A 16730-nucleotide genomic window follows, 5' to 3' on the forward strand; every position below is an offset into this window, starting at 1 on the left:
CTATCCAGGAAGTGTGGACCTGGGAAATTTAAATTGTTTATGTAAAATGGCATCGAAAGATGCGGGGGCCTTTCAAAATCCCTGGTAATGGCTGAAAGGCCCTCCAATGAAAAAGAGACTCTAATAACTCCTGAAAGTTAAAATGTAGTTAATGTCTAAGGATATGATAACACACTGTTCTGTGTTCCTTCTGCTAAATCTCTTTATAAATCGATCTATTATTAGAACTTCTTTCATCCTCTTAATTCATTAATAAAAACTAGACCTACAGAAAAAAACACTTTAAACTAAATATATTTAACTGAAAACTTCTTCAAAAGAATGAAGATGTATGAGCAGGTATCTCAGCAACAAAGCCAACCTGACCATGGTGAGAACTCATCAAGCTAAATCAATTTAAAAGCTCATTGGGTTACCAGCCTTACCACTTCAATTAATAGCCTTTTTCTTTCATTCAATAAAGTTCCCATCACTTATCAAAAGCTTGAATTCAGTTCAGGGGCAATATTGCATTAGTCCCTGCCAATTAGGGTCACCAGATATCAAAAAACAGACAACAAGGATGCTTGTGAGGGACAGTGTGGGACACATTACCAACACTATGATGACGTCATAAATGTTAATTTAACAAAGATCTCACATTACATTTATCAATCTCTGCTTTGCCTGCATTGGCAATTAGCAACAATGCATTAGCACCAGTTTGAAATACACTTTACAAGCTTTAAAAGTTTAACACTGGTAATCTCGGCTGCTGTTGTCTTGTCAGTCATCTCTGGGTTTGAGTAAAAATGGGTCCGGGACACCGGGACAAGAGTGAAAAATGCGGCACAGTCTCGCACAAATTGGGACATCTGGTCACCCTACTGCCAATCCATGCTAAATATCTAATAGCACTATTGTGGATGCACAGTGAAGCATCGAACGAGCCGACCAAACCTATAGCCTATTAATAATACATTCTGAGGCTAGCCGGCTTGTTCAGATAAGATAATGCATTAGATGCTTTGGATAGAGATGCGGTGAAGCGAAGCAAAGGTATTTGAAATGTGATGAGACTGTCTGATTGCTGCGGGATATCCATGAGCTGCACTCGTTCACACCGCTGTCTCCCAGGAATACTGAACGGCAGTTGAACTCAACCTTAAACGTGGTTCTGGAGGAGAGTTGTTTAGGGAGGATTTCTCAGGCCTGGACATTTTAACCAGAGATAATCACTGAGAGAGAGGCCCAAATGGTGTGCGGATTGACACATTAGAGAAACAACAACACGGTCAAGTTTACATCAACACCCAGAAAATAGGATTTGTATTCAGCTCAGATGAGAAAAAGCTGGAATCCAAGCCTTCGGAGACACATTCATAAGATTATATACCAAAAATACTTGTGTAAATAAAATGCTGGTTTCGCAGGAGGAGCAAACTAACATTTGCAAATGATCACACCTCAAAACCTGCATAAGGTGACCCATCTATCCACATGTTGTTTTTACATTTTAAATGAAGAACTTTAAAACCCCATCAATGAAGCTATTTGTGTAAATTAAACCTGTATCAGGACAAGCAGGTATCAGGGTTAAAGGCATCCGAGCTTGAGCGTGCACATTCTAATAGCAAGCACACAGCCAGAGTGAGCACATGAGTATTTGTCAGTAATCGCACAGGTTTTTAAATGACAGTGGCGGATTAAAGTTATTATGCAGAGTTATTAATGAGATTTTATTTCTTCTCTATTACTTACTCCTCTGGCCGCTATTGAAACATCCTGTTCCTCATACTATATGCACGCCATAGAGACCGTCTTGGACAAAAAACCTCTTTTATACTATCAATTTACCCGAGGCAGGTTCAATAATTAGAAGAAACTCTACTCTCTGCAATAAAGCATATAATCTCAGTTGTTTAAATATTAGCCGGCTAATTGCACTCACCCTTTCAGGACATTCAGAACTGTCAGTGAGTGTGAACGTCTTGTGTGCAGCAGTCTTGTGGGCTTTGTGCAGTCCTCTATAAGTGAAAATGCACTAGGCTCAATTAAGCTTAAAACAGGTCCAAAGTGATTATTTTCTCAGCATAATTGCTGTGCTTGAGCGTCACAAATAAAGAATAAACAGGCTAAATGGGCCCAGCTGGTTCCGGATGAGGGAAATCTATAAATGTTTTTCATTCTTTTATCCAAATAAACCTTTTAATAATATTTTATTATGTGGGTTGTTAAAGAATGAATTGGAAGGGGAAGAAAGTTGTATTTTTTCGGTTTTTACTTTAAGATCTGGACCAGTCAACTGTAACACCATCAACGGTAAGTCTTTAGGGGTTAGGATTTCTGGGCTTTAGCACTAGGCTACCACAAAACCTTGACACAATTGAATATATACTAAATGGTCTAGTCTAAGGTGAGAAAACACATGAAACAACATTTGAATCACATAAAGAATAATCCCTAGAACTGTCCAGAGAAATTGGCCAGTGAGCTTGACCTGAGCAGCCTGACCGGTGATTGGAATCACAAAAATGTGACATTTTCTGATCAGTGAATGCACCATACCTAAGAGCTGCCAGGCTGGTGTAGAAGCAATTACTGCTGGATATGACTGCACAATATAAAGAAAACATGATATTGTGATAACTTTGTTAAAAACTTCATATATTTTCTTCACTCTTGCCTTTAATTTCCATCATCAAAAGGTCCCCACCACTCCCATAGATCTACCTCCGGTGTGGGCATACAACACAACTAAAGTTCATCCAATTGGCCAAACTCATTATTAGTAAGCAGACTTTGAATGCATGGCATATGAAAGCCTACTAAATATTGCCTCCAAGCAGTACATGATGATTGCAGTATTGCACACATTGAAATTAAGATAATGACTTTAATTTGATATATTGTGCAATTCGACTATGGAAAGACATTAGCTGTTTTCAGCATCAGTAACGTGGGTGCAGGTAGTTTCCAACCATTGGCATTTTTTTTACTGTTTTGGTTTTGTTTTGTCTTTTATTTTGAATATTGCTGGTACGTTTAGAAGTCATATGTCACAGGAAGTCGATTTGTACTTGTCGTGAGGACTTTTTGCCGCAGCAGATATAAGGAAGGCTAAAGATATGAACATAACAATTGCTCAGTTTTATCCTTTTGAGCTTCCAACCCCTGTCAGTTGTGGAACATGCTGCATTTAACAATGTTGGCCTCCATTTTGCATATCCTTAGTGTTACTGTAAGGATTCTAAAGTGAATACATAGGTAGACTGATCTTTACAGTTAGTAAGGTTTACAATGCTGAACATGGTAGTCACTAATGTAAGATGCTAAAGGAAGTTTAAAACTATATTTAAAACTAAAAAAGAGTTAAGCCCAGTTTTTCAGCAACTGCTTTCTCACATACAAAGTGATGTTGCTTCCACTTTTAATATACATTATCACAGCAGGAAGGCTAGAGAAAGTACTTGGATAGATCTGAATTAATAAAGATTGGTTTTAGCAGGTCAAATCTCTGATTGGTGCATCTCAAATAAGCAATGATGTTGTTTTTGAAGTCTCACCTAACAAATCTTTCCACAGCTGACATTTCTGACTTAGTTAAAAACAAACAGAGGGTGTGTAAAGAGGTAACTTTAAATTCTTCCTGGCGTGGGAAAACACCTCAAGGTAATTATTTTCCTTTCATTTTGTTCTCTCAAGAACTTCCTCCACATACCCGATCAGCTTCCCTTAAGAATAACACAGATAGCTACTGTAGCCTCAGGTAATAGTTAGCAGTTGTCAGTCAATGGGATTAAGAACTAAACACATGAAACTGTGGAGTGATGATGTGTCCAGCAACAACCTGAATTCTTGCTCTTCTGTTGTTGTTAACTAAAGCCTTATTAAATATTTAAAATGTACTTCATTTTCAAAGAAGGGGTTCAACAACAACCAAAATTAGAATTTGATGACATATAAGCTTCTCAGTGTTTTGGACTGAAACATTTATGGCATTGAAGAATAAAAAGGTTCTTTGATGTGTGCGAGGGGACATTTCCACGTAGCCCTCCTTCAAAACATCCGTTTTCATTACTGCAACAACTCAAACGACTTGGGAACCAAAATCAATGATACGTTCTCATAGAAGACAGAAAACAGAGCGGGTGCTTTAAGTGCATTTGTGCGAATGTGAGCCCACCTTTGACCCAGGTCATTAACAAAAGTATCTACGACTCAGACAGATGTCAGCGGCCTCATTCAGACCCGCTTCTTCCAACCAACACATACACTAAATTTGGCATTGAAAATCCTGCTTTCTCATCTAAGGCTGACAACATGACAGACATCAAGTCAAAACAATGGCTGATGATGAAATATATGAGGAGGCACAAAAACAAAAGGGTGCTTATTTATGATTTGACTGATGGATATATCAGAGGATTTACAGCTGAGTTCCAGGATTAGGTCTAATTGAGGAAAAGATTCAATTTTGCTTCAAGAACGGAAGGCCTTTTCAAATAAAGGAGCTGCCGTAAATACACACTTAAAAATATTATTCTAGCAGCGGTCAGAGCCTCAAGGAGCTGAGAGCTAATATTACTGCAAGCTGTGTAGGTCTGCCTTCACAGCCGCTGGGTGAGACTTTAACTGCAAGGAAGGTCGACATCAAAGTCCAAATCCTCAACAGAAAAAAATCTAAACAAAATGGTAGATCTTCCAGAAAAATTCAATTTCAGCTCGTCTCAGGGAGGGCCGGATTCTGACCTGATGTTCTGTTGATCAATATTCACTATGCGGGTTTCCATGGTTACGAAAACGGATTGCTAAGCCTTCCGTTTCCATTCCTTCGTGGCATATATCAGCAGTCTGAGCCGAACCCCTGGGCTCAGGGGAACCACTGAGTCTGACCTTCAGAATGCAGAGAAGTTCTCTAGTTGAGTTGAAAAAGATGTGAATGTCAAAGAGTGTTTGGGGTAGCTGGAGGAAAGGAAAACAAGGCCTCTGCAGTGAAAATGTATGCGCAGCCTGAAAATAAAGCTGCAATAACAACTTACATTGAAAATTGAAAGGATTTTAAATATATTTTACTATCAGCACTGGGAAATTTGCTGTGGCGTTGATTAAAAATGGAATACAGGGAGAGACATTTTCTTCTCACCATTTTTAGGAAGGGATGAGACGCTAATTTATAATAGTTTGTCAAAGTCAACAAACTGCCCAACAAATCTCACGTGCTTCCTTCCTGCGTTCTTCCCATTTGCACGAAGAGACCAATTTCAACATTTTCTCCAGGTAAACACTCTAATCTTTGCAGATAATGACCCAGGAAGGGAGGGGCAGAGTGTAAACTTGGACATGAGTGTCAGGACAATCCCTCAACCCTGCTTGTCATGTAACTCCAACATGTTTAAAAAAAAAAAAAAAAGATTCATGGATTGATTTTTGCCTTTGCTGTGCTCATCTGGGATGCTGTAATCCTAAAGCATTTTTTTAAAGTAAAGGAACCACATCCTCCCTCTATTTATGTCTACACACACATCCCTGTGATGACAAAGAGGAGGTCAGTGATTATCAGACTACCACTTACCTCAGAAGCCGAAGATCAGTGGGGGACTTGAGCAAGCACTGACTAATCAAAAAGGAACTACAAACCTAATCAAATTTAATCATCTAAAATAAAATATAATGAATAGTTTGTTCAAAATAGACCAACAAATTATTTACCAACACCGGATTTTTCTTTAAAACATATTGTACTATAACTAAACATGCAGCTCTAACAATAAATCTTTTTCACAGGACTAAATGGGAATAATTTTGTGTTACGGTCATTTTTGGGTGGAGAAAAGGTTGAGCTATGCAGTTCTTTGTCAATTCCCTGGCAACATGACCCTCCATAAAGTCAGAAGACAGTTTGGTTTAATCACAGCGGATAGTTTTGTACAGACAGGCCGATGCTGAAGCTACTGCAGAGAGCAGTTTTAATGAAACTGCAAAATGAATAATAGTATATCATCTTATTTTATTAAATAAATGGATGCAGCGATGAAAAATGTGCAAACAGAGGAGGTGGCGTTGTCCTCATATACTGTTGTTTGTGATGTGAGGCTGATCTGGTATTAATATGCATCTGAGCTTGCATGAAAAAAGGAGTCAAAGAGCCAAATCGGCATGTGCAATGCCCTGCAGTTACCAACAGCACTGTAGTCGCTCAGATGAATCCATGCTGTTGGTATGTGCTAATATAGCTCTGTCAACATCTCCAGTGAGTCTTTGCGAATTACCACAAAGGAACAGTGGCATCTTTTTTGTGGTAAAAAGGGCTTTTGCCCCATTTGCCCTCAGTCAGTCTCCTGGGTGTTGCACAAGCAACACTGGGTAAAATGATCCTTTAACATGATGTAACCCGTGAAGAGGCCTCATAGCAGTGATGAGTTTAAAGTAAGAAACAACAGCCGTAACCACAGCAGCAGCACCAGAGTGGTCTTAAAGTGACCATCAGCGAAGCCAGGAAACTGTGCTTTTTTATGGCAGCAGGGTCATAGGTGAAGAGCTGCTGCAATGGAAGCACCTCTGCTTGATGGCAAAATCTGGAGCAGCCACATGAAAGGGCCTCCACTGGCCCAGGAAGAAGTTCTGCCTAATTCCATCAGTTACTATTACAGATGTCTGCTAAATCGGAGCCTAAAGAACACACAGGCTGTTTTCTCACAGTGGCAGCACACTTGGTTGCGGACATAGAGAGATTAGTGGGTTATCTGTGGGAAACCAGTCTGGAAAGGTTTTCTTGCTAGGAAGTCATGTAAGTTTTTTACTCAACTTAAACAAATGTTGGATGCAAGCAATATGTTGCTATCAGCAGTGAAATAAAAGGCACTAAAGTACAGTAAAAATTTGCTGAAGTGATCAAACCTCTTTAAAAGAGACATTGATTATTTCTTTTCAAATTGCAAGTGGAAAAAAAGGCAAGGCAACCTTATGAAGTAAATTACTACAGCCCCCCTTCATCTTTATATTATCTCTGTTGTTTGGGGGCCTTTAATGTGAATGCTATAAAACAAGAGAGGGTGAAATTGGGGAAAGAGTGAAGGGTGAAACTAGCAGGAACTAAATCCCAAAGGAGCTCCAGCAGGGCCTACACAACCTCTCACACAGTCGGGTAGCCAGAAAGCACTTTTCCAACCTTCTGTTATATTCAGAGCTTCATGTTACTGAGAGGACCTATTTGTTATGTCTCTAACTGCAGATAAAAAAAAAAAACACTGACAGTTTCTATTTGGGGCTGTCACACAGTAGCACCATTATCTATATTTGAATCAAAGCGGATTCTGATGTATTCACAAATATTACCAACAAACACCTAACCTGTGCTTCTTCTCAGGTCTCTCAGGAACTGAAAGTAGAGAAAGCGACTCACTTGAGGAGCTCTTCGACAACAGAATAAGCGGTTTAGTGTGTGACAACAGCCAGGGAAAGTTCATGATACTCCTAGATAAAATTCTGCACAACCAATTGGCGTTAGATGTAAATTAATATGTAAAGAAAGGCCATATGTGTGTTAATTAGATCCAGCTGTTCTGTTTCTTGCCTGGTGATGTAACACAGTCGTAAACATGAACCTGTCTCAGCTTTTTTGGAATTTGTTGCAAGAACCAAATTTAAAATGAGTGAATATTTGGAAAAAACAACAAAGTTTATCAGTTTGAACGTTAATAATTTTGTCTTTGTTTTAAAAAACCTTCAAACTTCATTGGAATTGAGGTAAATACAGGACAATACAGGAAGAAAAGAGGCTAATAGTGTTTCTCTGTGCTCTAAGTGGGTATGGTAATGCAAAGGAAGACCTAACGCCAGTGTGCACAGTGAATATGAACAGGTCCAAATTAAACTGGACGAAGGTAAATGGAACTAATCTGACTATCAGACAGGATATATAACTGTATCTTCTTTTTTTACAATATAACAAAAGAGCTTGTCTTAAGAGGATTATAACCACAGGCTCATCTGTGTCTAAATACAAAAGGTACACTAAAAGTTTACATGTAATAGCCCTGCACTCATCCAATAGAGTGTGACTGAGGTTTGGAGCTATTCCTAACATGACATCTTGACTGAGACCATTTATTTTAGTGTTAATCTACTGCTCCCCAATATTTCCTCTCAGCATAGATTAGGCAGCAGACCGTACCCCACAAATTGCCTCTTGGCCTGCACACGAGGGAGGCAGCTAGATTTAACGTGCATCGGGGCTTATTTACTTAAGCACCAAATAACTTGAAGTGCAGCATGTCTGCCTTGCGTATCCTCATATTCTCTGGAAAAAAAAAAAACAGTTAATCCTCGCTTTATGATAAGCTGTCGAGGAGCTTGGACTGTCTACTAGGGACCAACACAAGGATTTAAGGTTTTAAAGCCCCTTCAAATTAAATTAAACACTGTGGTCCCTCTAAATCTTAGAGCTCTTAGACAACAGGAATATAAGTGGCTATGGGCTGAAAGGACCAAGCCGGACCACCATAACTCATCCAGCTGCAATGTCCCAGCTTGTCTGGAGTCTTGCTCAGCTGGATCCCCATCCGTGTTTTTTCCTCCACATTTGCATTGTGAAAACGGGCCAAGAAGGGATCGGTTGAACTTGGATGTCCCAGATACTCCCTGTTTCTGCGTTGTCTGACGGCCGTAAAACCCCTCACAGGCTTGTTTGACCTGGCCTGGAGCGCCCACTCACCCCGACAGCTGAGCCTGAGGTCCAACTCGGCACTCAGGGTTTGCACCTCAGCACTTTTATTCCCAGCCTCCTTCACCGTTGCTGCAACCCTAAAACTCAACAGTGGCCTTTTTTGCAGCTGTCCACACTTGGAGTTTGCCCATTGCAGTAAGTGTGTCTGAGCAAAACCAGATCACTGTGTTAATGCCAACTCCACAACACAGAAGATGTCTAAAACAGTAGAAAGTGAAGGCATTTGAAGCTTTTGCACCCTGTTGATGACCATAGTTTAGCACGCAACATTACAACAAGGAAGCAGATATAAAAAAAGCCATGTGAGAAACCGGCACGATGTGCAATTTAAATGATGGAAAATTTTTAAAACTTAACTTGCTCACATTACATAATGAAACGTTCTGAAGCTTATAGGAATCTGTAATTTGTCAGAATTTTCGATCAAATGCAATGCAGATTTTTGTTTTTCTCCTGACTAGCACCATGCTGAGATCTACCAGCCTCAGTAAACAGCAGCTTAACTCTCACATAATTACAGTGTTTTGAAGCCGCTGCTCCCCCCCTTATAAAGTGTGTCACAAAGTCTGACACAAAGCATATTGGCAGTAAATCTATCCAGAACCAGATCAAAACAACCTCCGGTTAAAAAAAAGCTGAAAAAAAAAAAAAAACGACATTTTGACTTCTCTGATCTCTTGTGGCTCTGAAACCATTATCTTCAGTGAGTGACGTACTTGATTTACTGGGTATCTGCAGTGTGTGCATGTGTGTGTTGCATCACCACTGTCATAAGGGATTAAACACACAATCCAGTTGTGTGTTTTTTTTCCTAACAATTGTGTGCTGACAATGCAAACACAGCTGGGTATGGAAGTATGGATTTCCACTACCGGATTTAAAAAAAATTGTTTTTAAAAGGCACACTGAAAATTAACTGCTAATCCTGCTTTGTTTGTATTTAAGTGGATGACATCACAAGAGGCATAAGAGTCAAGCAAATCAGCTAGCATTAGGAAATATTATGGTGGAAAAGCAAGTTTGAGTCAAAATTTTAGTCCATTAATCTCCAGGCCATGATGGACACTGTCATTGATGGCGAAGCTGAAGCAAATGTTGATGATGAAAGCGATGGTCTTCAGAACTTTAACCAGATGGATTTTTTTCCATCAGTTTGGTTATTATAAGTGTGTATGCTTGGTGCTAACGTTTGGCGGAAAATGTAGGTAATATAGCAGTTCTTGTAATCTTAATAGAACGAATCAAACGGACTGTTTGGTTTTTACAACTTTCCCTGAAAACATTGCTGATTATTTTTGATCATGAAATCTGGCCATTCTGCTTCCAGGTGTTTTATTTTTGCCAAATATTCCTCGAGATTTAAAGCAGCATTCTCCCGAACAGCTCCAACGTTTTGCTAAAAAATGCAGTTACACAGCTTTGTAGAAGGAATTAAATTGAAAACATTTGAATAAAGAGGGAAAATAACTGACTGGTGTCCTTCTGCCTTTAATGATGTCACCAGAGGTACCCTGTATACATGTTTTTGGGAAGGTAGATTTTATCCTGATTAACAATTTACAACAAAATACAAAAGAAAACCGACCATGACGTGTTGCTGTAGAGTTGGAAAGGTATATGTAAGCTGTGTTTAATTATGTTTACAGAAAGGTCTGGATGGTGGCTTTAGCATAAAGATCCAAGTCATGGGTGCTGCTGCCATACAGTGGCAGGGGCAATTTTCCCATCATTGTTACGGATCAGAATAGTTGTGCTCTCCAGAATAGTCACCGAGTGTCTCTGTGACAATGCTTCAGTGATCCCCAAACACTACAGTAAAGGCTGCTGGTACAAAGACCCTTTGACGCTGATTTTGTGGGGGGGGGGGCATTACTCTCGTTCAGTTCTGCCAGCATTCAGGGTCCTCTTGCCTCTGACTGTCTGCCACAGCAGCAGCCAGCCCCTCCCCTCACACGTCCCATCATGTATTCAGCCACTCTTGAAATGCACTGGAGAGTCTTGATAATGTGTAGGTGCGTGTGTACGTGTGTGCTGTCTGTGTTTGTGCATGTGCGCTCATCCCTGCTTAATTGACATTAAGATCTATGAGTTGGGCAGGTGCTTTAGGTACCTGCTCCTGAAAGCAGGAGTAGGAGAGCAGAGTGGGGAGACACAAAAGAAATCTAAGCCACACGTGCACATTTGGAGCTTGCTACCAGCAGAGCATGCTCCCACTAGCTAATTACTGCTGCAACACAGCTCACACTGCAGAAGAGAAAAAATTAAAGGAGGGAAAATGGCAGATAAGGCGATGCTGCAGATGATGTTTGTGTGTATTAGCTATTGTTTGATACACAAGACTGCTGTGCTTGTTGGTCTGATTCACTTGCTGCCCATGCATAATGCAAAATGGTCCAGCAGTGTTCAGGTGGCAGCATTGGGAGGAGACCCCCACCACTGTGCATGCTGAGCGCAGTCTCTCCCCACGAGGGCAAGGCCAAGCTGCATTCATCATCCCCCTTTCCACACCCACCTTCTTCTGACCCTACCACACTCCTTCGTCCTCCCACTTGCCATCCTTCCCTTATCCGTCTTCATGCTCTCGTCCCACTGACGTCCGGGAAATTTTCCCTCCACCTCTCAATGATGGAAGGGAAAAAGAGCAGACGTGAGCTTATGATGGAAATAACGGTTGCTTTTGAGCTTAATGAAGGCTTTCCTCTGATCAAAGCATGAGAAGGTATAAGGAAACAAGAAGACAAATTGCTCCTACAGAGTGGCGACTGACTCATCCTCAACTGAGGAGGGTTTTGTTTTTCTTTTCCCTCAAACTATCGTCTGTGACTGAGTGGTGCTCAGAGTTGCTAAGATTAGATATGCCACTGTATGTCTACACATTCTTGGCGTGGTCATTCAGGCCATGCAGCTAAAACCATCCTGCTATAATGACTGTTCAGGCGCCCAAGGCTTTGCTCAGGCCCTCTACAGTTGACGGACAGGACCTGAAGCCTTCAGGATGATGAGCTGATGGCATGCAGCTTTTAAAAGTGTGTACCTTTTCCTGAGCGTCTTATTGACCCTTCTTTCTGCCAGAGACTACAACGGAGAAACCTTCCAAAAAAAAGAAAATAAATTTTTTCTCACCAATAAAAATTACTGTGGCTTACGTAGAGTGTTGCTAATATCCCTTAAATTTTCCACATTTTGCCAATTTATTAACATTTTATTTGGAAATTATCTGTGGAAGGGAGGAAAATAATGTTTTTCACAACATTTTGCAAATAAAAGTCTGAAAAATGTGGTGTACACTTGCATTTGGCCCCTTTTGCTCTGATACCCCTAAATAAAATGCAGTAAAACCTAACTGTCCTGAAGTAATCTAATTAGTGAATGTAATTTCTCTTTGAAGGCCTTAGAGGTTTATTACATAACATTAGTGGACAAAAAGGATCATGAAGATTAGAGATATGTTCACAATTCCGTCCTATCTGACTGGCCTTGAACAATTTTGTGAAGACAAATGGACCCAAAAATCTAGTTTCTGACACGTAGGAGATCATTTTCCTTTATACACTACTTATGTAAGATCCAGTTCCAGTTAATCAGTCAGTGAAGACAGCATTCTGTTTGCAATTTAACCAAGAGAGCATGCCTTTGCACATGCACATTCCCTCTGTACTGATGCTGCAGCAGTATTTTAACCCATTCAGCAACACGGTTTACTGATCAAACGCCTTAATATTAAATCCAGCAAAATGAACTGATTATCTGTGCTGTAAATGGGGATCAAAGGGAAATCTGCTGTAATTTATTATATGGGTTAAACAATTTGTGCTTTGAAATGCATCTAACAGGTGCATTCTATGGGTTTTATTCTCTGTCTCAAGGACGCAATTCTAAGAAAGGTAAGAAAATCTGCTGAACCTGAGGAGTACTGGCAGCCTCTACAGAAGCATTAAATCATTATTAATTGCTCAAAGAAAAATAACTGGATCATGAAAGTGAGGCCACTCACACTCAAACACATACACACACACACACACACACACACACACACACATGGTGGGTCCTCACGGTGTAAAAGCATGCAGTCAGGTTCGTGGGCGGTCGGAGAGCTGATAGCCTTAATTGGTCGATTTTCAATCATTTAACATCCTGGCGTCACAAAAAAATCTTTACGTTCGCCCATTTTGTGGAGCGATGAGGAGGACTTATATCTGTTTGATTCAATCAACCACTCTGCAGCTACAAGACAGGCACCAAAACAGAGGATGGTCCATTGTTCCGCCCATCTCAGCTGAGGTGAGCTGGTTGCGCATGGAGCCGCTCACTGGCCAATTAGAGCGCTGTCACTCCAGTGAATAAACTAAAGAAAGCTGTTTCTGTGCCTTTACAGGGTGAACCTAGTGCAGATAAATCACTTTCATATAAGATATGTCTAATAAAAAGTAATAAATCACATCTCCTACCAGCCACTGTGTATCTGTCCATGTAATTGAGGACATTCCCAAAGCTGAGGATTCCCGCAGCGGCAGCCGGTGAGCGGCATTTGAGCAGCGCGGCACGGAATTTCTGGCCCGGTTTGCAGGGGTGAAGGTCCGGGCTGGGCTTCAGACTGGGGCTCATGCTGCCCGAAAGCGTGCGCACCTCGTCCGAACTGCTGCAGCCTTCAATCTCGCACCCATCGCTCTCCACGCACATGATTTTCTGGCACGGAAGATCCAGCGCAGGAAGAGTGAGGGAGAAAAGGTGCGGGAGATAGATCGGGAGAAGAAAATAGTTCAGCAGGGAGCAAACGATGAGCGGTGGTCACTGGGTTTGGTTGAGATCAGATGTTGTCTTCGTCAAAGAAGCGCAGGATCTTCTCCGGATCATGTTTTTCTAGCTGTGAACGGTGACGGACGGCTCAGCGATCCTTAGTTTCTCTCTCTCTCTCTCTCTCTCTCTCCCTGGGTAAGCGCTGTAGTGGAGGGGTGTGACCTGGCTCTAAACTCCTCCCCTGATCAGGCTGCGGATGGTGCGGTTGCACCTGATACTTGGAGATGCTGGGTGATCCGCATGACATGTAAGGTATTTCTGAGGAGGATCACGGTATTAAACAACTGGGAGTCATTTCATTTTTCTTTTCTTTTACATATTCACACTATATTTTACATTTGAATGACTGTTCAGTGAGATCAGTTTTGTTGAAAAACCGGGGTAACTGAAGTAGGTCACATAAATACAGGTGGCACCCAGTAATGTCTTAAAGTGTGGTTCATAGAGTGGAACCAAAATGCAGTGATGATGGCAGGAGCAGCACAGTGACCTGAAGGATTTTATTAAAAATAAAAAGCTAAATTACAAAAAGGCAAAAACTCACTTCATGGCATGAGGAGAACAAGAGATGGATCATGGAGGGCAAAACAGGAAAAAACAGATATGGAAACCAACAGGAAAACAGTAGAATCCAGCAGTGAATAACCAACAGTGAGCTTATAAAAGGCACAGGTCCTGTGGCTATGGAGTGAATAATGCTAGTGGCTGGGGGTGGAATACTAATAGACTTGAATGGAGCTGAGCATAAATACAAAAAACCCAAGGAACATGTCATACCAGAAATCTGATAGGAAATTATCTAAATGTACAAAGAACACAAGAATGAACTGGGAACAAATATGGCAACAGCTACTCACAAATAACAACCACAGGGAAATTAACTGAAAAAGATAAGACATTAGGAATATAATAAACAGCAGAGAAAAGGTCAAAATACAAACCCAAAAGAAAGCCAAAACCCAAACATCTCAAGATCATCACAAGTGAATTAAAATATCATCAAAACGCTTCATATTATTTCTGTAGTTTAATTTTAATAACAATTTAGCCCCTTACTGATTTCTTGTTTCTTTGTTTATCAGACAACGGTAACCTGAATGTCTACAAAATCACAGCATCTGAACTAGATTGAAGTAAGGACTTTGACTAGGTCACTCCAAAACCTTCATTTTGTTTTTGTTTGTTTGCTTTTTTAGTCTTTAATTTGTTCATTCATCTTAGCATCAAGGGCCTATTTAAGGTCATGCCACAGAATCTAAAATATCCAGACTTTGACTAGTCCACTGCAAAACCTTTATTTTCTGTATTCTGAGCCATTCAAAGGTGGATTTGCTGGTGTGCTTTGCTGCAAAACGTGCCACAAGGGTGTGTGCTTAAGTTTCCGGTCACAAACTAATGGCCAGGCATTCTCCTTCAAGATGTTCTGTTAGAGAGCAGACCAACTCCAAACTATCATCCTACCACTCCCATGTTGAATGTGGGTGTGATGTTCTTTTCATGAAAACTGGAATAGCTTTACACCAAATGTAAACACGTCCACCTTTGAAAAACTTTTTTTTTCCTTCATTCCACAGAATAGTCTTGGGGATCATCAAAATATTTTTTGGCAAATGTGAGAGAATCCTTTCATTGGTCTTTTGGGCCAGCAGTGGTTTTGTCCTCTGAGCTCTCCCTTGGATGTTCTTTTATTCCTGCCTAGTTTCTTCCTTGTTGTTCAATCAACACTGACCCTAACAGAGAGAGGTCTGCAATGATTTAGATGTTGTCATTGGCTCTTTTTTAACATCCAGGATGAGTCATCTGTCATGGCCGGAATCCCTGTAACCCTATGGCTTATTTTTCACGACCTCTTCATGCTGTCAGACCAATTCTATTTAAGTAATTTCCTAATTTTACATGTCAGGCAGTAATCAGGCCTGTGTGTGGCTTGTAAAATCTTGCCCAACATATATGTAATTACTCATGATCTGAAGTGGGCCATTACTTTTCACAAAGGACTGTTTTTTTCTCAATAATTGAAATGAGTATTTAAAAAGTACATGTTGTTTTTACTCAGATTATCCTTGTCTGATATAAAAATTAGTTTTCTTGATCTGAAACATTTAAGTGTGACAAAAAAAAAAGAAAAATAGAATAAATCTGTTCGGGGGTAAGTACCTTTTCACGACCCTATATTATATTGATTAATTACACAGTGTGACATATTTCATGCTTTGGCTTTTGGCATTTTGCTGATTATTCCACCTAATCTATCCAGCCGTTCTTTTCCTATACCGGCTTCATCCACAGAGGGTCACTGGGGGCAGGTCCTGAACAGGTCGCCAGTCCACAACAGGGAAACTTACAGCTAATGTGAAAATGTCCTGAAGACCTCTGTTGGTGCCGATTCTTGAAATACTGATTAGATTACTGAGCAGTACTTTCCAACTATTATGCTTGATTTAAACTTAAATATTTTGAACGGGTAAATCCGCCCAAAATTCATTTTCACAGTGTCTTAGTCTAGTGTGGTATTTATTTTCTTTTTATACGTCTAATACAAGGTGCTCATTCTATTTTATTGTCCTCAGCTCACTGCACCTGTTTTCTGCATGATTTAGACTTAGAGAAGAAGGGTTATTTTGTCCCTGTGTTGATTAAGGCATATGTTTTGGATCATTATCCTGATGAAATACAACACAACCTATTTTCAGTTTACTGGCAAAGTCCACCTGACTTTTATTAAAGATCCCCTGTTTTACAAAGACTCCATGATGCCATGCACTCGTACAAAGTTCCCAGGACCCATGGAGCAGAAACAGAGCCACAACATCACCAATCCTTCATCATACTTGACAATTTTTTATATATTCCTCATTAGTTTCACACCAAATCTACCTGGGGTTTTTATTGTCAAAAAGCTCAATCTGAGTCTCATCTGACCAAAGCCCACAGTTCCAGTTAAAGTTCCAGTGGAGTTCAGGTAAACTCTGCATTACCATTTGTGACAGTGGGGCAGAAAAGGCTTTTTCCTGGCATACAAACTAGCATCCACCATGTACAATGCATCTAATGGTTGTTAAAAAAATTGTGAAAATATTTTCTCATATAGGCGGTAAAAAGTACTAGACCAGCTGTTAGAAGTGTAAATGTTTTACGGTTAGACATCCACGTATAGATTTTGTCTTATAAAGAATAGAGCCTTGCATGAAGCGGAAATTAATAAAACACCACATCCGCAGATATA

General features: G+C 40.3%; 1 protein-coding gene across 2 annotated transcripts in view; it reads right to left on the minus strand.

The window, feature by feature from the left end:
- Positions 1-13588, minus strand: part of spns2 (spinster homolog 2 (Drosophila)) — a 71986-nt gene extending 58398 nt beyond the window's left edge. For both annotated transcript variants that reach the window (XM_047379151.1, XM_047379152.1), the window contains exon 1: positions 13156-13588. In XM_047379151.1, the coding sequence (XP_047235107.1) occupies positions 13156-13387 (232 nt within the window). In that variant the 5' untranslated portion in view covers positions 13388-13588. The remainder of the gene's footprint in view (positions 1-13155) is intronic.
- Positions 13589-16730: the final 3142 nt, after the last annotated feature.

This window comes from Girardinichthys multiradiatus, chromosome 11, assembly GCF_021462225.1.
Source record: "Girardinichthys multiradiatus isolate DD_20200921_A chromosome 11, DD_fGirMul_XY1, whole genome shotgun sequence".
NCBI lineage: Eukaryota > Metazoa > Chordata > Actinopteri > Cyprinodontiformes > Goodeidae > Girardinichthys > Girardinichthys multiradiatus.